Source organism: Hemitrygon akajei, chromosome 17 (genome assembly GCF_048418815.1).
Source record: "Hemitrygon akajei chromosome 17, sHemAka1.3, whole genome shotgun sequence".
NCBI classification, from domain to species: Eukaryota; Metazoa; Chordata; class Chondrichthyes; order Myliobatiformes; family Dasyatidae; genus Hemitrygon; species Hemitrygon akajei.
Genome location: NC_133140.1, coordinates 35,919,916 through 35,944,102, shown reverse-complemented (window position 1 = coordinate 35,944,102; position 24,187 = coordinate 35,919,916). Strand labels below are relative to the sequence as shown.

The 24,187-nt window shown below is 39.4% G+C and overlaps 2 protein-coding genes across 3 annotated transcripts in view; both read left to right on the top strand.

Annotated features, from left to right (window-relative positions):
• The window catches only part of edc4 (enhancer of mRNA decapping 4), a 104,935-nt gene extending 99,596 nt beyond the window's left edge, over positions 1-5,339 (top strand). The window contains exons 28-29 of one of the 2 annotated variants that reach the window (XM_073069892.1): positions 3,240-3,403; positions 4,445-5,339. In XM_073069892.1, coding sequence (XP_072925993.1) covers positions 3,240-3,403; positions 4,445-4,634 — 354 coding nt within the window. In that variant the 3' untranslated portion in view covers positions 4,635-5,339. Of the gene's footprint in view, positions 1-3,239; positions 3,404-4,444 lie in introns of those variants that run through there. The other variant, XM_073069893.1, reaches the window with a different exon arrangement.
• A 6,367-nt stretch (positions 5,340-11,706) lies between these two features.
• LOC140740976 (neuritin-like protein) overlaps positions 11,707-24,187 on the top strand; it is a 42,115-nt gene continuing 29,634 nt past the window's right edge. The window contains exon 1 of the mRNA XM_073070617.1: positions 11,707-11,821. Coding sequence (XP_072926718.1) covers positions 11,767-11,821 — 55 coding nt within the window. The 5' untranslated portion in view covers positions 11,707-11,766. The remainder of the gene's footprint in view (positions 11,822-24,187) is intronic.

The following is a 24,187-nucleotide window of genomic DNA, read 5'->3' as shown; positions in this document are numbered from 1 at the left end:
CTCCTCTCAGACTCCAGCAGTCTTGAGAAAACAAGCCAGCTTCTTGTGAGAGCACATACACTGTAAACCAGGCAGCATCCTGGTAAACCTCTTCTGCACCCTCTCCAAAGCCTCAACGTCTTTCCTATAGTTGAGAATGTGTACAAGGTATGAGGAGGTAGAAATAGTAAAGGATATGGTAGGGTAAGGGTTAATAGGTTAGGGTTGGGGTGAGTAAGGGCACAGAACATGGCCACTTGTACATGCTGCTTGAAATAAGAACTGAAATTACTAAAGCAGACACTTGTAATTGCTATGCTTGGAATGGGAATTGAAATTATTATGCCAGACAGTTGTAATTGCTATGCTCGATAAAAAGAAGAACTTTTGTAGAGCCTTGTGGGTAGATGTGTCTCTTTTGTAGCTGCAGAAGTTAAACTGTGATTGCTAGCTATGCTGCTTGTCTTTTGCGCGTGGATGTATGCTCGGCCAAGGACATACTGAAAATAACTTTGGCTTTGAATCAACCAATGAAATTAAAGCACGATGTCTTACTATGCATGTAACTTGGTGTCATCAGCTCATGCACACACCATGTATGGAATAAGTTCCCTTTTTATGAACTATAAGAATAATGTAAATTGAGGATGTAACTAGAGGAAAGCGGGGTCATGCTGTATAGCATGACTCTCTGACCTCTCCTCGGATCAAGATACAATAAAGAGAGTTGATTGAGTTAAAAACTGTTGTCTCTGAGTTTTTCTCTGACTGAGTAAAGAGGCAGGCGTTTACATAGTGGGGTGACAATATTTCAGACACGGCCTAACCAGAGTTTTATAAAGTTGCCACATAACCTCCTGACTTTTGAATGCATAAAGTGAATTTTTGATGACAATTCTTGGTTGACTTGTTGTGGCCATCATATATCTGGTCTTGCATGCAAATGAACCAGCTTGTTTCCTGAGAAGTATTTCAGACTTGTAGTGTTTTGAGTTTTTCTTCCATTTGGGAGCTATGTAATTCATGTTTATGTGGTTACAAATTGCCCAAAGGTAATCTGAAAATCTCAGCATAAAATTGCTTAGAGATATAACTACTGCAAAAATTACTGGGTGCAAGAAACTGAATTTCAAGGTAATATATGGTGACATTATGTACCTTGATAATTTACTTTGACTAATGTCTACTGAAAGCAGATTCATTGAAGCTAATCTTCTGTGATTGTGCTTTATGTACAGTTTATAGAAATGATTGCTTGGCATTAACTGGCTGCTAAATTAGCAAACAGTATTATTTTCTATAAATTGAGCATTCTCAAGGGAACTAAAATAAATCATCTAGCCTTTTTCAACTAGTTTAATGTTACCTCAAATAAGGTTAAAGTTTCAAGTAATTATGATTGTGTAGGTTGACAGTATTTCTTTCACTGGATGCTGTTCTTATGAAGTTATTAGTGTAACATTGTATTCTGCTATACAAATAAAATCCTAAAGATGAGAACATGCATTGGTTTGAGGACCATATAACAATTACAGCACGGAAACAGACCATCTCGGCCCTTCTAGTCCGCACCGAACGCTTACTCTCACCTAATCTAATCGACCTGCACTCAGCCTATAACCCTCCATTCCTTTCCTGTCCATATACCTATCCAATTTTACTTTAAATGACCTAAAGCATGAATGCATTTCTATTGATTTGCAACTTTCTTGACATAGCACTATCGTCTATTGTTTACCTTGTGAGCAAGGTCTTGTTCCAGTTTGGTCCAATGCTATTCTTCTAGTATTATATGTGTTTTTATTTTGTTTGTGACTAGCGGAATTTACGCTGGGACTTTTGCTGTTTGTTATGTACATTAAGGACTTGGATGTGAATGTAAAAGTTTGATTAAAAGTAAATGGCATGAAAATTAGTGTTGATAGTGAGTAGGTGGTGTTAGGTTATTGATCAGCTAGTAAGTTGGATAGGGCAATGGCCGATGAAAATTCATCATGCTGAATGTGATGTGATGCATTCTAGAGGACTGAAGATGTGCACAGTGAATGATAGAGTCCTCAGGAATATTCAGGAGCAAAGGGACTTTTGTGCACAAGTCCAATAGATTCTTGAAATTGGCAGCATTGGTAACTGGAGTGGTGAAGAAAAGCTTTAGTTCAGAGAGGTCTTAGAACAACTTTCTGAAACATTGGTTAGGACATAGGTAGAATATTGCAAGCAGTTCTTATCATGCATTAAGAAGGACAAGATTGCACTGTAGAGGAGACAGGTGTGATTTACTAGGATATTGTCTGAGATGCAGTGTTAAATTAGGAGGGGTTGGATAGGGTAGGTTTGGACCAAAGGAGGCTGAGGAATGAACCAATAGAAGTACAAAATTGACGGTCATGGATGGAAAGAAACTTTACCCCATGACAAGCGTGTCTTAAGAAAACATGCAAGAAGCATCCGGATGAATTGCCAGGCATTGTAGGTTACACTCCATATACTGGTAAATGTGATTAGTGTAAAGAGGTACCTAGTGGTTTGCATAGACATGGTAGGCCAAAAGATCAGTTCCTGTACTGTATGCTATACTGAAAATAAGCTCTGCACAAATAGGATTGGACATACAATTAAAAGGAGAAGCAAGTACATATGAAATGACTCTTCAATTCATGGAAAGGCTTTATAGGGTCTCTGAGTAGATGAAAATGAAAGTAGCAGCCACCATGTACACAGCATTTAATAATAACTTAGAAACCAAATTTTCCTTGATTTGTAAATGGGTTGTTAATGTATCCTTGCAAAAAATATTAATTTGACATATTGGACTTTGTGATATAGAAATGAGAGAAACTGAGCTACCAAATTTTGACAAGATAGTTTCCCACAAGAGCTCCTAGTTTTTGACTTGGTGATTTGCAATGATATTAGTGTTATGGTGTAATATGAATTGGAGATTGTCGACATTTATTTAATGAAGAATAAAAAGGAGATCTTGTCTCCCAGTGCCACCAATCATGAGATGACAGGTTTTTTAAGATAGTTAGTGTTAAGATATGTGATTGGACATTATTCTAAAAAATTCCTTTTATTTAAAACTTTAACAGAACTGGTTCATTTACTTTTGCTGCTCAAATTATTACACTAATTATTGAACAACTGCAGTAAGCTATGAGTAAAAATGCAACGATTTGAGCAGGAAATATTCGCTTGTGACTTTGGAATAAATTTAACTCTCAACTTGCTTCATTAATTTTTTCTGTTCTGTCAATCAGGCCTTGACTGCGGCAGATCTCAACCTGGTACTTTATGTCTGTGAAACTGTGGATTCTCACCTGGTCTTTGGTCAGCATCCGTGTCCCCTAACCCAGCCAGTTTTGCTTTCACTTATTCAACAGCTCTCCACAGATCTCAACTCTCGCACAGAATTAAAACTTGGGTAAGGTGCTAATGAAAAATCATGAGTGCTGGTCAGTTACAATATCAAAATTAATAATTAGTAAGCAATCAGTTAACACTGGAGAGAAAAGGGCTAATGTTTTAACTGGTATCTTTTATTAGAGTTTTTTTTTTGTAATCCAAGGAGCCATCTTGCATAATAAGGATCCAAATAACCATTAACACTCCAGTGCAGTGCTACAATGTAAATGGTGCTGTCTTTCATATAATTGAGTTACAAATAGAACTTAAAGGAAATTTACATTCAACCAATCCCCATCATCTTCAGGGATTTAAGGGTTATGGGAAGAAAAGGGGACAATGCAGTTTTAAAAATGCCATGATTGAATGGCAGAGCAGACTCGTTGGGCTGAGTGACCTAATTCTGCTCTAATATTACTTGTGGATTAAATAGAAAGTATCTGTGATTTAATTCATTGTGAAGTCTTGCAAATTATGTTTTAATTTATGCCCAAAACATGATCATTCTGAGTGTGGAAATTAAAAAAAAAATTCAATGTCAATAATCACTTTTTAGGCATTCTGACAGTGTGAAGGGCAATTTGTGAATAAATCCAAGGTCAATGTTTTTATCTTTTCTCTCAATGGTTGTTTGTGATGCAGTGTTCCCTATTTTTCATGTGAAAAATATTATAAATTATTTATGGTGACTATTACCTGTTCTGACAGGGTGGGTGTGCAGGTAATGTTTCCCGTGAGGGGTTTGGGAGGTGTCGAAAGGGAGGTGACAATGAGTTATGATGGGGTGAGTCCTATTAGACAGATGAAGAGTGATCTCTTCACTTGGATGATGGAAAACCTTAACCACAGAAAGTGGAGGCCATGTCACTGCATAATTTTAGGAGGTATGTAGATTTCTAGACATGAAGCATGAAGGGGTCTGAAGTGAAAACAGGAATCTAATATTAAAATGGACAATCTGTCATGATTGTATTGAATGATATAACAAGCTTAAATGGTCAAAAGGCCAACTATTTTCTGTTTTTTTTAATGCAATAATTAATCTTTGCTTTCATTTCAGTTACCTGGAAGACGCAATCATGAATCTAGATCACACAGACCCAGTTGCCAGGGATCATATGGGTTCTGTTTTAAATCAAGTGAGACAGAAACTGTATCAGTTCAACCAAGCAGAACCTCCCAACAATGTGAGTAAAAGAGCTCGAAGACTTGCGATGATGCTTCAGGGACTGATGACTCCGCTGAGTTAAATTGAACTCTGTGGCTGATTGTGCTTCTGCCATCTGTAAAGATTGTGTTATAACTATACGATTCACATCTGTATGTTACTAATTAACATAACTGTTTTATAAAAAAGAAATGGAATCTCCCTTATCTGTGGTAATAAAATTGGCTTGGAGCCACAGCTCGGTCCACCTAATGAATTAGTTTTTTTTTTAAAATCTTTCTCTAATTTGGATAGTCCATTTTATATGTTGGTCAGTTTGAACAAAACTATGTAAATATAAGCATCCTTTTTCCTACTGCATAGTTACATTTATGATACAGTAAAGACTGTATCTGCATGTTAGCATAAGTGTATCAAACACAAATAATAATTGAACATCAACCTTCTGTTCTCACATTCTTTAAGCATTAAAAAGCATTTCACTATAAAATTCTGACCTCGACTTAGAGTTGAATACAACTGTCATGAGTTGAATGAGCATCCAAAATATATTTTCAGAATATTTCTAATTAGTGTTGGACTGTTAATGCTTGAAATTTCACTCAGCAAATAGTTTATTTCCATCATGTTAGTTCAACAAGAAGAAAAATAAGTTTGTGTTAATTGTTTTTCAGCATTTACAATTTTGTTGTAATTTTAAGTTTGTTTTTTTTATCTTGAATATGGAAATTTCCTGTTTGGATAATGTTTCAAAAATGTTCACAATAAAAAGACTTTTTGAAAATTATCTGGATTGGTTTATCTTTAAATTATTAGTGCTAATTTGTATGTTTTAATATTGCAAAATGTTCCGTATTTGTTTTATCGAGGCAGTTGTCAGAGTAAACTGCTGCCTTTTGTATAACACTTAGTAACTTTTTGATTATGTTTGTATGATCCTTCAAAATGTTATAACTTTGGGAAAACTTCTGTAGCTACTATTTTAGAAGTGTAATCTTAAAAATAAATACAAATTTCGAACTAAACTGAATATGTTGCAAAAATCCATAAAATTTCAAGATACAGTCGGCCCTCCTTATCCGCGGATTCCGCATGCGCAGATTCAACCAACCGCGGATTGGGGTAAACCCAGAAGTTCTCTCTTCAGCACTCGTTATTTGAGCATGTACAGACTATTTTTTCTTGTCATTATTCCCTAAACAATACAGTATAACAACTATTTATATAGCATTTACATTGTATTAGGTACTATAAGTAATCTAGAGATGATTTAAAAGTACAGGCAGTCCCCGGGTTATGAATGAGTTCCGTTCCTGAGTCCGTCTTTAAGTCGGATTTGAAGTCGGAACAGGTACATTGGTACTATTTAGCGTCAGTCAAACGTTTGTCTTAGTATATAGTATACATTTTACCTTTCTATCCATATAAAACACTTAAGAAACGTATGTATTTTAAAATTAAACCCCTGCATTGCTTAGTAATAATTGTAGCTTTCATCGGAGCAGTGCCTTTCACATGCTCCATTAAAATTGTTCCGATCGTTGACCCACTGTAGCCTAACGCTTTTCCAATGACCAATGGTGTTTCACCTCTTCCAATTGCTTTATTACTTCTACTTTATTTTCACTCGTGATTATTTTCGTGAACAGAAGCACTGGATTCAGAGTTGCGCTGGGTCCTAAGGGACTTGAGCATTCGCATTTTTTGGTATCCGCGGAGGGTCCTGGAACCAAACCCCCGCGGATAAGGAGGGCCGACTATGGTTACTAAAAATGTTACTTAAGATAGTATCCTGATTGCCTTTGCCTTTTGCAGTATGTTATTTGAAAGCCCATTTAAATAGTGCCCTGAATAGTTGTTTGTTTTCACCTTTCAAGTGTCTAAATTATTGCAGCCACAGTTATGACTTGATTTTAAATTGAAAACAAAATTGCAAAACCCCATAAAATCACAACTGGTTTTAGTTGGGCTCTGTGAAAGTGTTTTGTTAAGTAACTAGTACTGACACCGTTTGCATACCTCTGAAGCTGATTTAATAATTTCCAATATTTCTACTCTTTACTGATAAATTATCATCTTCCCAATTTTCCGTAAATTATTTAAGTTGAAAAGCCCATTGAACTCCAAATTCAGGAAGTGTACATCTAATATATCCTTGTTTAAATGCCTTTTCCATATCTTTCCAGAATCTACATGATTTGGAGAATTAAATTTTTTTTTACCAAATTGTTAGTCATTTTAATATTGATCTCTAATCATTTAGTAACATAACAAACTAGAACATTGTCCAGTATTGGAGGATTAAACAAAATAGATTGGCTCCATCTGGACTCAAGCCCATTCATTCTATGTGCAAGCAAGCCAACAGTTGAAAGATTTCTTAAAATCCAAATGAGACAGTTTGTGTAAGCCATTTCCAAAGTAGGAAAAGAGTAGGTAGGATGGAGTAAAATAAGTGTTTTAAAGCCTAGGTTTATACAGAGGAAGAAAGTGATATGCTGCATCGCCACAAAGCAACATGATTTACTCCTTTCTGGGAAGATAATGTAAAAATGATGAAAAAGAGGCAACAGCTGTCCTCCAGAGATTCACTATAGTATTTCATTTCTCTCATTTACATACTTTGCTAGTGTGATCAAAAGGAATGATAGCATGGTTGTCATTTGGGACCAAATGCCAGATGGTGTTCTGCTGCAGATTGGCCAATTCAGTGAATGCTGCAGTACAGCTGCTTGCATGCTCACCCTTCATTAGCTTTTTTTTTAAGTCAAGCTGAGAACTAACAACAGCTATTGGGAATGTCTGAATTTCCACGTGTGTGTATATACAATGGAATGTACTTAGAGGGCTTGTAGATTTTGTTTTCACTTAAAGCACTTGGGTAAACGTATTACAGTTAAAATAGAAAATGGACTAACAATTTAATACTGCTGAGTAACAATGAAATCAGCTGGCTCCTTAGTTGTTTAATTTTTATGAGCATATTTTCTCAAAGGCACCTCTGTTTGAATTATTCCATGTTTTTCAAAGTACTATTGCCTTGGTAGCAAACTATTTCTGCCTATTTTGAACAAAATGAAATTAATTCAGTTTAGATATAGAATAATGTGTTTATATTTCTAGGCCAGATTGAATGGGGCAGGAGACTGTTCTAGGATTAAATACATGGGATGATTTAATATATGAAATGAACATGGTTTGCAGAGAATGAAGAACCACTTTCCACGATCCTGGAAACTAGCCTTTTCCATACCAGAGTTTTTGCTTATTTGACTAGTCCAGGAACTGATAATGGGCCTGGGATGGTTTGGTGCAGTTGAGACATAAACCCAGACCACAAAACTCCTCTGAAAGCCTTTCACCCATCAGCAAGGCCCTTCCACACTAATACTACGGCAGTGGATTCAGCAACCCTTTGCTCATCAGTTGCACTCCTTGTGAAGTCTAGTGGTGGAACACAGCCAATAAGATGGGAATTCAATTGAAGTCCTAAAACATGTCAAGAATAGTAGAGAATTTTCTGCACTTTTGTGAGAAGCATAGGTAATAAAGGTAATTACAGAATACAAAGGATTGAAATTTGGGGGGGGGGGAGCGGAGTTAGGCTGCTTTTCTGTGAAGATAAGCTGAATGTCTTCTGTCAAACTTTGTGTGCTGCTTGGCTGGTTGTAGGTAGATTTTGATTACCAAGCAGTAAAATTCACTTGAATGGTTTGTTTGGCATAGTAAAGTAACGGAGCAAAGCTTGACTGGTTTATGTTCATCCAAAGGTTTCAGTTGGATTACTATTCAGTCCTGTTTGTAATTAGTAGATTTATGATGGTTTTAGCAGTTAATTTTTGAGATTGTATTAGAGTTACAGGTAATATGCTGCTCTTGATAGAAATGGATTGAGGCATGAAAGTGCAATTTATTTATTAAGTGTTAACAGAATTCTTTAATGAAGTTCACATGAGACTTGCTCAGTTATTTATTGCAGAGTAGCAATTGAAGCCATAGAATGAAACTGTGTGTGAAACATGGATGGCTCTTTCAAAGAGCCCTGTTGCCCATACCCTGGATTTTTGTTGCCTCCATCTACTTAACCAATACCCTAATGAAAATTATGATTGAATCTGATTTAATCACCTTTTCAGACAATGCATTCTAGATTTAAAAAACCTGTTACATGATTTATCTTTCCCTTTTCCCTCCGTAGTCTTTTGCTAACCTTAAACCTGTGCCTCAGGAAATAATTTCTTCTCATTTATATTGTTGCCAATACTGTTGAAGATTTTGAGCCCACTTTATGCTTTAATTTAAACTGATCTTCTCCAAGGGAAACAATTCACTATCTCCAGCTGAAAGTATCCCTAATCTCTGGCACCATTAATATTGACGTCTTCTGTGCATTCTGAGGTTCTCCTGATATAGTCTTAGCCTGAAACTTTGCCTCTATTCATCTCCATAGATACTGCCTGAGATTTAGTTGCTCTCCCTAAAATGCAACGTGTGATATTGAAAGCTACTCCTGCTGAGGTCTAAGCAGTGTTCTCCAAAGACTTAAGAGATTTGTTCTACTCCGTTCCACTATTCATCAAGCCCAGGATACAGTGATTTGTTTGAAAGTTGCCTTGTCCTGAAAGATTTGGGTACAGGGGACACCCAGTTTAATATTATACAACTTAGTTTCTAGTGTCTTTCATTCATCCTATTAAATGCTTAATATTTTTCTGCAGTAAATTTAATTTCCAATTTGTTCACTTCCCCAGTTGGTTTTGATTCAGTCTGTTATTAAATTGCCTTATTGTTTTGTATTTTCCCTGAAATAGTGTCATGTATAGTAAAATTTACACTACTAGTATAATGGCTACAATCCTATTGACTTATCTTCTAGGGAAGATAATTTTGTTTTATTCTATCCCACCACAGCTTCTGAAAACATTCATTCCTCATTTCTATCCTTTCATATTCACCCTGCTATTATTGTCCCTTTAATCCTGTAGATATTTAATTATGCTTACATTTTTGTTACTCTTTGGAAGACCAGCCTAATAATATCCACTGCTCTAATTTCTTTAATGCCTGGTATTGTAATCAAAGGAAATCATATTTAGCACAATTATGTTAAACTACAGTCAGTTTCACCAGATTCCTCTTCCCGTGGAATTAAGGAAAAATACTAATAAAAAAAGTCTGCAAGTTGGTTTCATCAATAAGAAAAAGTTAAGGTTTTCCAGTCTTTTGTATTTTCATTCCAAAGTATTTAACTTGCACTTTTTTTTGCACATCAAGTCCACTGCTTATTCCACCAAATTTGTTTTTCTGAAGTGTCCAAACATTGTATTGATGAGTTCTTCCTCCCTTAAAAATATTTAATAACTGAAAAGATGAATAATTCCTCTTGTCTAATGTTTAAGAAAGCCACATAAAAGGGGGAGGGGTGTCCGAAGAGTTCTGCTGGAAGTGCTTTGTGTTCACCTGTCGTTTTAAGAAAATATATAACATCAGATGAAAGGCTTGTGATCGGAATAGTAGGGTGAGAGTTAACTTCAATTAATAAATACTTGTGTTCAGCGAACAGTAATTGGAAGAGGATAATGTTCCCTCGAGACCAGTACTTGCACTAGTGACTTGTTATTAGAATACTGAGTGAAATTTCAATATTTGCAGATGACAAATATTTAAGTTTGGTTTACCTTGAAATGAAGATGTTACAGGATTGTGTCGGGCAATGGAGAGATTAACAGATAGGAAAATAAATAAGATGGTGCATTTTGGTGGAAGTGGTGTGAAGGGCATTCTGGGCTGATACTACGTACCCCGAACCTTCACCAGGAGGCCCCGGGGAACTCACCACCGATCTCTGTCCTGTGGAAATCGGGGGAAGGGGTACAGAAAGCGATGTGCTTTACGTAATCATACTTGGTCTGATACCGGCACAGCTTTGAAGAATGTGCGGGAACTGATGAATGGGGGAGTTCTTGCGCGTTGGTCCTTCCTTGAAGGTGGGGCTGATCATCTTGAGAGTGCAGTTGGTATGGAGGCCAAGGATGATAGGTCTTTGCCGGAGAACCTCAGTGAAACAGATGTTTACTATAACAGATGTATACATAGTCATTGTATTCAAGTAATTAAGTTTAGAATAAAATCACCAGTTGAAACTCTGCTTTGAATTAATATCTATTGGTCTGAACTATTATAATATAATATAACTATTATAACTATTATAATTCAGCTATTACGATATATGCTTCCTTTTCAGGATACCCTACAAGTGAAGCGAGTTCCGTGTTCCTCTATTTACCGGTAGTAAAACCATAGTCACAGCAGTAAGCAAGACGAACCGGCTTTCTTAGCCAGGTTGAACGTTTTAAAAATGAATACTTCTGCTTTATGGCCGAGGGTGGCATATCTATTGAGTAAGCCACGCGTAAGCAGGGCATTCGGAGTTGCATAAGAGGTGAGTGCTGAACGTCACCCCAAACACACGAGTGACTCGCAGGCCAGGCGTTGTACCTGTCCAGAACCCAGCGCGGTTTGGGATTATACCTGCACAAATATTTTTCCCTGGAAATATTGATCAAAAATGCAAGATTGAATGAATAACCAAGCAGTTTCCAACTCAGCTAAGCCATTTTCAAAGCAACCTCACATCTGTTCGTCGGCTGCCTTCACTAATCCCGCACCCTCGCCGGGGATACACCCTTCAGCTTTTTGCTTCTCTCTGTCCGAAACCAGTTCAATCCTGTGCGCAATTTCGTGATAAGAAAAACAAAATAAAGATAAGAAAATGATGGGCTTTACGGAATTATAATAGGCTTGTTGCCCGTATTCACAGCCCAAACCTCACTCCCGCTGCACTGGAGACGGTGAGTCTAACTCCCTGGAACTGTTCCCTACGCCACGGACCCAGCGCCGCAGTCGTCAAATCATTTCCAGAACACTGCCATTTCAGACCTAACCCATCAAATCCTTTAACAGGGCAGATTTCACGATGTTTGAGCCAAAGTCATACGGAAATGAAATTTTAATCCGCCGGCAAACTGATATTATGTGAAAGCTCCCTTCCCTGAAGAGTTAAGTCATAGCCGGCTGTTGGGGGCGTGGTTTAGACATGATTTCCATCTAATCCCAGTTCTTCCTAGCTTTCTGATTTTTTTTTGTTTTAAACGTGGCGTTTGACTTCCAGCAAGTTAGCTGCAAAATAGATAGGTCGGCTCCCTCTCCTCGCGATGGGTCACCGCTTGGGATCCCGATACATTTGTCTGTCAATGCTTTTTCAACTGGGTAAGTCACGGCTCACTTTAAAGATGCTAATTGGAATAATTTCTGACAGGAACTCTTTGTGGTGGCACTGTTAAAAATATCATTGTACCTTTTAATTGGTGTTAAATGTCTTGCTGATCGAGAGGAAGTCAAGATTGCTGATTTACACGGTTTGAGAGCAGAAACCTGTTACAAGTAATAGTGAAGTTCACGGATACCAATATTACCAATACACAGATTTTGAGAGCAAGAGGAACTGACGGCAGTCGATGGTCACTACTCTCAGTTGCCCTGTGCCGGCTCCAGTATTCGGGATGTTTCGGTTTGTTCTGCGCCTTTAAAGTGTTAAAAACAACATTTACCGATGGTTCACTGACAAGTGAAGTGACTGTAGATTAAACCCTCGTGGATTCAAACCTTCCTTATGCACAGCTAAAACTTTTGCCGCATTCATTACACAAGAGTAACAATGTAATTTATTTTGCGGGAAAAAAACACCTTTTACTTGTTTCACAATCACCCAGAGGTAATCGTGACATTTAAAACTTTAACACGGCTCGGCGTTACCTTTACTGCTCTAACTAATTACAGTGGAAACAATAAGGTCTATAGAGGAGTAACTTTGCGAGGAGCGAGTCAAAGGTGCCATACTAGTCACTTGCTCCAAATATAATGCAACAAATCGGACCCGTTCTCAGCGTGGGTTGGCGCATAGTTCATTCGTATTGAGGAGTACGCAAGCGGATTTCTCCATGGTGCTGAATTCAACCAGGTTAAATGTTGTCGAGTGGACTGGGCGGTTGTATCAATATCGGGCAGGTTCGTGTACCGCACAAAATATTGGAGGAACTCAGCAAATCGGGTAGCATCCATAGAGGGAAATAAAACGCCGACGTTTCGGGATGAGACACTTCATCAGGACGGCAGTGCCTTGCACATCTTCTTTCTTACTTACTTCTCTTCTAATATTTGTCTATCTGTGCACTTGTAATGCTACTGTGACACTGTGATTTCCTTTGGGATCAATAAAGTATCTATCTATCCATCCATCTCCCTGTCTCGTTACTTTATTCCTGTTTCGTTGCCCTGGTGGTTTATCGACCAAAGCTTGTTCAGCACTTCGGAATTTGCAATTCCGTGGGAGTGCTCCCAGACCTTTTCACCCCGAAGGGCATTTGTCCACCGTAAAGTTACATCCAGTCTATTGGAACTGGTGGGTTGCGCGAGCGCTCCTCTTTTAATCTTCGCCTAGAGCGCTACAGGCACAAAGAAAACCAAGTTACAGTAATTTTTAGCCATGTCCCACGGTCATCACTGGGCAGCAGGCTGTCCTTTAATTTCCGTTTTATTGTTATTTAATATCTTATTTCATCCAAGAAGATCACAACCTTGTAGTGTTTGGAGGCTTGCGTGCTTCACTGACCCAGCGAGCTATGTTGGCTGGAGTCCGGGCCTTGTGCTTTCACTCTAGTAAAGTTCACCAAAGCTAAACAAGTCATAGCGGTTCACCGGTCCTCCGGTTCCGAGGGTTCAGCTCAGGGCTAACACCCCTGACAGGTAAAACAAAATTGTTATGGAAACAGCAATGAAGAATCCTTTTACATCTGAGCGCGACAATATGGACAGACGGAGATGGAGGATCTTCATTGCTGCCCCAAACGCCAGCGGCGTAACGTGCAGCAAGTAATGACTTATTTGTAAGAAGCATGCCTGAAAAAGTAAATTATACACATGCTCCGAGCTGGAACCAATATTCCTCAAATATTCGCACTGTAAATCGGTATTTCAACATTTCCCATTTACTTGTCAACAAACTCTGTGTGCTGCCGACTCTGGCCACTAGCCGGCATCATGGAATGTATTGTGATGTCCCTTTCCCCAGCCAGAGCGCGCTGACCACTTACTGTAGATCAGTCTCAACCATACCTGCTGCTTATCTTCACCTGGCTCAGGGACAGATCCAGGATATATTGTATCCATTCCCAGCCACCCCAGCCTCCAGTAGGCTTCATCATTATGTTGATGGGAAAGTGTTTATCATTAGGAGTTTGAGAAGGATTAATATGTCACCAAAGACACTCGCAAATTCCTACAGATGTACTGTGGAAAGCATTCTAACTGGTTGCATCTCTGTTTGGAATGGAGGGGCCACCCTGCAGGAGCGAAATAAAACTGCAGAAAGTTGCACCAGCTTCCATCAGGGACATCTACAAAAGGCAATGCCTCCAAAGGAGGACATCCATCACTAAGGACCCCCATCAGCCACGCATGCCCTCTTCTCATTGCTACCATCAAAGCGGAGATACGGGAGCCCAAAGACACAGACTCAACATTGCAGGAACAGATTCTTCCCCTCCACCATCAGATCTCTGAATGGAGAATAAACACATGAACATTACTTCAGTTTGTTTTTTCTCTCTCTTTCTGCACTAATTATTTATTTATATATATATGTGTGTGTGTGTGTGTGTGTGTGTGTGTGTGTGTGTGTGTGTGTGTGTGTGTGTGTGTGTGTGTGTGAGAGAGAGAGATGTGTGTATGTGCGTATATATATACACACACACTATATTGTAATTTATAGTTTATAGTTATTTATTATGTATTGCACTGTATTGCAACCACAAAACAACAAATTTCATGACATATGCCAGTGATATTAAACCTGATTCTGATTCTCATTCTGAATGCTGACAATATTCTGAAAGGGGAAAAGTTCACATTTGCAGACAGATCTCTTCACTGTGAATTGTGCTGGGAAATCTCTAAGGGCAAAAGAGTTATCTACTCAAGAAAGAAGAAAGTGTCATGAGAGGTTTAACCTGCAACGTGGTCTAAATACAACCTGCTCTGGGATTTTCCTCAGTAGTGGGCTCTGTATTGAGAATGCTAAAATTAGGAATTGTTTTATAAGGTTACAGATTTAGAGAAGCAGAGTGGACTGGAATAACAGGTGCCAGCAAGCATGTTTGAAAGCTGTTTTTATTTAATATAAATTTGATTTCATCAGCATAGTCAACATTAACTGCATTCATTGAAAAAGTGTGTCTCATCCTTAATGTCAAGTACAATGATAACAAAAGACTTCAACTGTGATTCAGAGAATCGAATAAATGCCAGAGTCTTCAGCAAGAGAGATGTAAGTGCTACAGTGCCATTTCAGTGACTGATTTTTTAGTGGCTGTATGATAGTCAATATATTTTCAGGTTAGGATTTCACATTCTACTCAAACTCTCCATTGATCTTAAATTCATCTCCAGTTTACACCTCTACATTACTGGCTGCTACTCTTGCCCCCTCACCCTCTCCAATAAGGAAAGAATCTACACCTTCCTTATTGGGGGCAAACACTGAGATGGTCTGCTTATTAAAGTTAATCCATGAGATTCCATTGGACAATGTTGGGACACCATCTCCATTTTCTTTCATCAGTATTCCTCTACTTCATTCGACTTTCTAAATATGCCATCTACTTCAGAGCAATTAAACTCAGAATCATTCCTCTGGCTCCTCTGTGCTGCCTATCGGATGGGTCATAAATTGGTCGAGGTAATCACTGGGAGGTCACTGTACTCTCACAGTGAATCCCAGCAATCTCCTCAATTCCATCTCACCCCTCATTCCTGTCCATTCATTGTTTTTCAGTCCTACCTCCAACCATGTGGGTTAAAAAATTCTCAGACACACTTAAACTGCTTTACACTTTCCCCATCTTTGTCACTTCTCCAGTCCCAGGATATCCTGCCAAACTTCAGATTCTTTTGTTGACCTATTGACCTCTTTGCCCTATTATTGGGGACCAGGGTTCCATTCACTAAACTTCATGGTTTGGACTACACTCTCCAAACTCTCAGTTCATCTTTCTCTTTCTCTCAAGCTCTCTTTAAAATCTAATTCTTCCACAGGGAACTTAGTTCTTTCATCTAAGATCTTTTAATTTGGGTCAGCATCTATTTATACTTACAGTATATCCCCACAAATTATCTTGGGACATGTTTTATGCATTAAGTGCACCAACAGCTGCTTTGATGTTTGTTGCTGTTACGTCTCACTGAAACGTTGTTGTCGCACAAAATGTGCAAAACATCCCTGCCTCTATCCTTCCAATACTCTGAGAGACATCAAAATCTAAAATCCAGAGCTGCTTTCTGACCACTTAGTGGTTTTCATGGTTCCTAGGGTAAGCCAATATTTTCCGATTGCAACATATCAAGCCACCTGTAAGGGATGAATTGAATATGTAGTTTGGCTATAAACTGAAATTAAATTTATCTCCAGAAGTAATAGGTGTTGGTACTGGGTCCCATTAACGAGCTAATGGAACCATGATGTGATGATACCTCACCAGCGTAAGTACGGTACTGAATCAGAATCAAGTTTATTGCCTTATTATTCCGGCATATGTTGTGAAATTCACACAAAATGCTGGAGGAACTCAGCGGGCCAGGCAACATCTATGGAAAAAAGTAAACAGTCGATGTTTTGGGCCAAGACCCTTCATCAGGACTCAAAGCTCTTTTTAGTCTTTCCCACAGATGCTGCCTGGCCTGCTGAGTTCCTCCAGCATTTTGTGTGTGTTGCTCGGATTTCTGGCATCTGCAGATTCTCTCTTGTTTATGTTGTGAAATTAGTTGTTTTTCAGCAGCAGTGGAGTGCAATACATAAAAAACTATAAGTTACGACAATAAATTGGAACATTGAGCGTGTGCCTTTAGGCTCCTGTACATGGTAGTAATGAGACGAGGGCGTGCCCTGTGCGTGGGGGTCCTTAATAATAGTTGCCACCTTCTTAAGGTACTGCTTCTTGAACACATCCTTGTTGGAAGGCAAATCTCTGATGGACAGTTGTTCAGATGAGAGTTAAATGTGAATTCCTTAATGCCTTCTCATGTTAAAAACCCCATGAATAATATCCTTGCCAATATCCGTCCATCAAAACAAATGAAGCTAGAAATTAAGTTTTGCGATACCTGTTTTCCATAAACATTACACGATTGAATTGAAGCAGAGAAAATGATTCTGAAATGTGAGTGGCACTTCTGTGATCTGTGTAGTGAAATTGCATTCCAGTGTCTCTGCACGTAACAGTCACTTACAGCCGGAGCTCCTGGCCGAGGACCACTGATGTGGTCAACACGTGAAGCAGATTGGATGCCAGAATCCGGAATGGTGACACCTGCTGGTGAAACTACAGGGGTGTTGGCTAAAGAACTGGCCTTGATTAAACCAAAGAGAGACGATATGGATGTGATGAGATGCTGTAAGGAGAGATTGGGACTGTACTCGCTGGACAACAGAAGGATGAGAGGAGATCTGATAGAAACATATAAGATTATGAAAGGGATAGATAGGATAGAGATAGGAAAGCCTAGGGGATGTAGGCTCAAGATTTGGGGGAGTAGATTTAGGACGGAGATGAAGAGGAACTGCTTTTCCCAGAGAGTGGTGCATCTGTGGAATTCTCTGCCCAATGAAGCAGGAGAGGCTACCTCAGTAAATATATTTAAGACAAGGTTGGATAGATTCTTGCATGGTAGGGGAATTAAGGGTTATGGGGAAAAGCCAGGTAGGTGGAGATGAGTCCATGGCCAGATCAGCCATGATATTGTTGAATGACGGAGCAGGCTAATGGGCCAGATTGCCAACTCCTGCTCCTATTTCTTATATTCTTATATAGGGCAGTCCTACCCATGTGTAAGGAAAGAGCCCACACTTCTCTAAACTTTTGTTGAGGAGATGGTCACTAATGGGTGTCACTAGAACAAATGACAATGCATCTGTATGATCATGGGAAGCTGCCTTGTTCCTTAACCCCGCCAGATTGCCTGTTGGAGATGTCTCTGACATCTTCTGATGCTTCTAATTCAGGGCCTCTGCTGACACCCACAACCAGAGAGTTGGGTCCTGCTGACTTACGGGTGCCTGCCTCATCAGAAGATCATGCGCCATAGCCTGAAGTCTTGTGCCTTAAAAGTGTACACTGGAACTCTGGGAAGTGCACCATTTAAAACCACCACATCTTACTCATGGTATGTGTGGGCAAGCCGCAGCCCCATAAGACCCTGGCGGTGGGGTTTGACCGAGTTTCCTGAGGATTGAGGCTGGCAGGGCACTAAGTGTTGGCGAGGCCATTGACAAGATCCCACCTGGTAGGTTGATGCTGAAGACAGCAACAGATTGGATCCAGGGTGAGTTAACCGATTGGTTACAAGATTGTCTTGGTGGTGGGACTAGGGAGTTGTTGTTCAGATTGAAGGTGTGTCCCAGGGGTCAGCTCTGGGCTCTCTGCTGCCTGTCATGTACGTTCATAATTTGGATGAGAATGTAGGTGGCGGGGTTGGTAAGCTTGCCAATGCAATGGGCAATGAAGGAGGTTGTCTAAGGTAACACGGGAAGGACCAAACAGTAAGGTGGGAATTTAACTCAGAAAAATACAAAGCAGTGCATCATGGGAAGTTATAACAAACACATTGAGCAGCCAGGTCCTGTCCTGAGGAGTGTTCTTGAACAGAGAGACCTTGAGGTGTAGGTATATAGTTCCTGTAAAAGGGAACACGGGTAGATGACATCAGTGGAGGGCTATAATGTAATAGTCGTATGAAACATTGCTTAGGCCAATGTGGATCACATCGCTACGCTGAGAGCAGAACCTGATTCGATTAGGAAGGGTTCACACGGATGTTTCTGGGACTGGAGGCTTGAGTTAACAAGAGAAATTGGATAGGCTGGTTCAGTTCTTCCTGAGCAAAGGAAGCTGAGAGGTGACGTGACAGGGATGTACTGTATAAAAGCGTGTGAGGCACAGATAGGACAGACAGCCAGAATCTGCTCCTCATGGTAGAAGTGTCTAAAGTTATAGGGCATAGAACAGAGCAAGTTTAAAGGACAGCTGAGGAATATATTTTTCACACAAAGAGCATCTGAAGTGGACTATCAGAGGAGAAGTGGAGACAGGAACGAACAGTAACATTGAAGTGATAACTTGAAAACTATTTGAACGAGCAAGACATAGAAGGATATGGAATTAATGTAGGAAAATTGGATTGGCACTGGTAGGCATGACGGTTGGCACAGGTGTGATGGGCTGAAGGTTCTGTTTCCAAGCTGTACAACACCATGATGTTTCGAGGGCCAACCCATGCGCCCTGTTACTGTTATTTAATTTCTAACCCATGAAATGGCCGATTTGTTTGACCACTGGTTGAGGGGCCTCACACGGTGCACGTTAACTACCCTACATCATACAGTAACAACCATTCTTTCTAATTTAAAACGATAAAAAAAAGATTATGACTTCTGCCAGGCTCACTAAAAGCAAAAGAGAATGGGACGTGAAGCATGACTGAAACAGCACTGAATAAGTAATGAGATTTTCTAATCCAAAGTATTATGAGAATGCCGATAAGCCGAGCAAGCTACTAGCTTATGCCTGAGGCAGCTGGCAGTCAGCTATCGCTTTGGAACGACTGCCAGGTACATCTCAGCCATCTCACTCATCACTCTTCAGCTAAGATCAGAACTCCAGAGGTAACTGACTCTCCCTGAACAATCAGTCAAAGGCAGGAATTAAAACTCAGGCAATTTGAGAGAAGTACTGTAATTGGTGCCTGCTTCTTAGTCCAGTACATGGAACAGCACAGAAGCTACATTCAACCTTATGTTTGTCAATGCAACATTAATCAGAACTGGTCATTACACTGATGATGAACGGATATCTTCTTGTAGTCTTTAAAATATAAACTCGTGCGTTTTCTTTAAATGCTGAAGATGAAAAATATTGATAACAATATAAAGCAAGAACATGAAAACAAACAACAAACTCCACAAGTTCCACCAACTCCACAAGATCCACAAATTCCACAAACTCCACAAGATTCACAAACTCCACAAGATTAATAAACTCCACATGTTCCACAAACTCCACAAGATTAATAAACTCCACAAACTCCACAAGTCCCACGAACTCCACAAGATCCACAAGATTAATAAACTCCACAAGTTCTACAAACTCCACAAGTTCCACAAACTCCACAAGATCCACAAGTTCCACAAACTCCACAAGATTAATAAACTCCACAAACTCCACAAGATCCACAAACTCCACAAACTCCACAAGATTAATAAACTCCACAAGTTCCACAAACTCCACAAACTCCATGAACTCTACAAACTCCACAAGATCCACAAGATTAATAAACTCCACAAGTTCTACAAACTCCACAAGTTCCACAAACTCCACAAACTCCATGAACTCTACAAACTCCACAAGATCCACAAGATTAATAAACTCCACAAGTTCTACAAACTCCACAAGTTCCACAAACTCCACAAACTCCACAAGATCCACAAGTTCCACAAACTCCACAAGATTAATAAACTCCACAAACTCCACAAGTTCCACAAACTCCACAAACTCCACAAGATTAATAAACTCCACAAACTCCACAAGATCTACAAGATTAATAAACTCCACAAGATTAATAAACTCCACATGTTCCACAAACTCCACAAGTTCCACAAACTCCACAAGATTAATAAACACCACAAGTTCCACAAACTCCACAAACTCCACAAGATCCACAAGTTCCACAAACTCCACAAGTTCTACAAACTCCACAAGTTCCACAAACTCCACAAGATCCACAAGTTCCACAAACTCCACAAGATTAATAAACTCCACAAACTCCACAAGATTAATAAACTCCACAAGATCCACAAACTCCACAAGATTAATAAACTCCACATTCCACAAACACCACAAACTCCATGAACTCTACAAACTCCACAAGATCCACAAGATTAATAAACTCCACAAGTTCTACAAACCCCACAAGTTCCACAAACTCCACAAGATTAATAAACTCCACAAACTCCACAAGATCCACAAACTCCACAAACTCCACAAGATTAATAAACTCCACAAGTTCCACAAACTCCACAAACTCCATGAACTCTACAAACTCCACAAGATCCACAAGATTAATAAACTCCACAAGTTCTACAAACTCCACAAGTTCCACAAACTCCACAAGATTAATAAACTCCACAAACTCCACAAGATCCACAAACTCCACAAGATTAATAAACTCCACAAGTTCCACAAACTCCACAAACTCCATGAACTCTACAAACTCCACAAGATCCACAAGATTAATAAACTCCACAAGTTCTACAAACTCCACAAGTTCCACAAACTCCACAAACTCCATGAACTCTACAAACTCCACAAGATCCACAAGATTAATAAACTCCACAAGTTCTACAAACTCCACAAGTTCCACAAACTCCACAAACTCCACAAGATCCACAAGTTCCACAAACTCCACAAGATTAATAAACTCCACAAACTCCACAAGTTCCACAAACTCCACAAACTCCACAAGATTAATAAACTCCACAAACTCCACAAGATCTACAAGATTAATAAACTCCACAAACTCCACAAGATCCACAAATTCCACAAACTCCACAAGTTCCACAAACTCCACAAGATTAATAAACTCCACATGTTCCACAAACTCCACAAGTTCCACAAACTCCACAAACTCCACAAGATTAATAAACTCCACAAGTTCCACAAACTCCACAAACTCCACAAGATCCACAAGTTCCACAAACTCCACAAGATTAATAAACTCCACAAACTCCACAAGATCCACAAACTCCACAAACTCCACAAGATTAATAAACTCCACAAGTTCCACAAACTCCACAAACTCCATGAACTCTACAAACTCCACAAGATCCACAAGATTAATAAACTCCACAAGTTCTACAAACTCCACAAGTTCCACAAACTCCACAAACTCCATGAACTCTACAAACTCCACAAGATCCACAAGATTAATAAACTCCACAAGTTCTACAAACTCCACAAGTTCCACAAACTCCACAAACTCCACAAGATCCACAAGTTCCACAAACTCCACAAGATTAATAAACTCCACAAACTCCACAAGTTCCACAAACTCCACAAACTCCACAAGATTAATAAACTCCACAAACTCCACAAGATCTACAAGATTAATAAACTCCACAAACTCCACAAGATCCACAAATTCCACAAACTCCACAAGTTCCACAAACTCCACAAGATTAATAAACACCACATGTTCCACAAACTCCACAAGTTCCACAAACTCCACAAACTCCACAAGATTAATAAACTCCACAAGTTCCACAAACTCCACAAACTCCACAAGATCCACAAGTTCCACAAACTCCACAAGATTAATAAACTCCACAAACTCAACAAGTTCCACAAACTCCACAAACTCCACAAGATTAATAAACTCCACAAGTTCCACAAACTCCACAAACTCCACAAGATCCACAAGTTCCACAAACTCCACAAGATCCACAAGTTCCACAAACTCCACAAGATTAATAAACTCCACAAGTTCCACAAACTCCACAAACTCCACAAGTTCCACAAACTCCACAAGATCCACAAGTTCCACAAACTCCACAAACTCCACAAGATTAATAAACTCCACAAACTCCACAAGTTCCACAAACTCCACAAACTCCACAAGATTAATAAACTCCACAAACTCCACAAGATCCACAAGTTCCACAAACTCCACAAGTTCCACAAGTTCCACAAACTCCACAAGATCCACAAGTTCCACAAACTCCACAAACTCCACAAGTTCCACAAGTTCCACAAACTCCACAAGTTCCACACTCCACAAACTCCACAAGTTCCACAAACTCCACAAGTTCCACAAGTTCCACAAACTCCACAAACTCCACAAGATCCACAAGTTCCACAAACTCCACAAGTTCCACAAACTCCACAAACTCCACAAGATCCACAAACTCCACAAGATTAATAAACTCCACAAACTCCACAAGTTCCACAAACTCCACAAGTTCCACAAACTCCACAAGATTAATAAACTCCACAAACTCCACAAGTTCCACAAACTCCACAAACTCCACAAGATCCACAAGATTAATAAACTCCACAAGTTCCACAGACTCCACAAGATCCACAAGTTCCACAAACTCCACAAACTCCACAAGATTCACAAACTCCACAAACTCCACAAGTTCCACAAACTCCACAAGATTAATAAACTCCACAAACTCCACAAGTTCCACAAACTCCACAAACTCCACAAGATCCACAAGATTAATAAACTCCACAAGTTCCACAGACTCCACAAGATCCACAAGTTCCACAAACTCCACAAACTCCACAAGATTCACAAACTCCACAAACTCCACAAGTTCCACAAACTCCACAAGTTCCACAAACTCCACAAGTTCCACAAACTCCACAAACTCCACAAGATTCACAAACTCCACAAACTCCACAAGATTCACAAACTCCACAAGATCCACAAACTACACAAGATTCACAAACTTCACAGGATCCATGAGATACACAAACTCCACAAACTCCAGAGGGTACACAAAAGGTCCCAACAAGATCCCTTAAAAAGGTCCTTTAAGAAAGAAATTAGAAAAGCTAAAAGAAGAGATGAGGTTGCTTTGGCAAGTAAGGTGAAAGTAAATCCAAAGGGTTCCTACAGCTATATTAATAGCAAAAGGATAGTGAGGGATAAAATTGGTCCCTTAGAGAATCAGAGTGGACAGCTATGTGTGGAGCCGGAAGTGATGGGGGAGATTTTGAACAATTTCTTTTCTTCGGTATTCACTAAGGAGAAGGATATTGAATTGTGTAAGGTAAGGGAACCAAGTAGGGAAGTTATGGAAAATATGACGATTAAAGAGGAGGAAGTGCTGGTACTTTTAAGGAATATAAAAGTGGATAAATCTCCGGATCCTGACAGGATATTCCCTAGGACCTTGAGGGAAGTTAGTGTAGAAATAGCAGGAGCTCGGACAAAAATATTTCAAATGTCATTAGAAACGGGGATAGTACCGGAGGATTGGCGTATTGCTCATGTGGTTCCATTGTTTAAAAAGGGTTCTAAGAGTAAACCTAGCAATTATAGCCCTTTAAGTTTGATGTCAGTGGTGGGTAAATTAATGGAAAGTATTTTTAGAGATGGTATATATAATTATCTGGATAGACAGGGTCTGATTAGAAACAGTCAACATGGATTTGTGCATGGAAAGTCATGTTTGACAGATCTTATTGAATTTTTTGAAGAGGTTATTAGGAAAATTGATGAAGGTAAAGCAGTGGATATTGTCTATATGGACTTCAGTAAGGCCTTTGACAAGGTTCCGCACGGAAGGTTAGTTAGGAAGGTTCAGTTGTTAGTTATTAATATTGAAGTAGTAAAATGAATTCAACAGTGGCTGGATGGGAGATGCCAGAGAATAGTGGTGGATAATTGTTTGTCAGGTTGGAGGCCGGTGACTACTGGTGTGCCTCAGGGATCTGTACTGGGTCCACTATTGTTTGTCATATA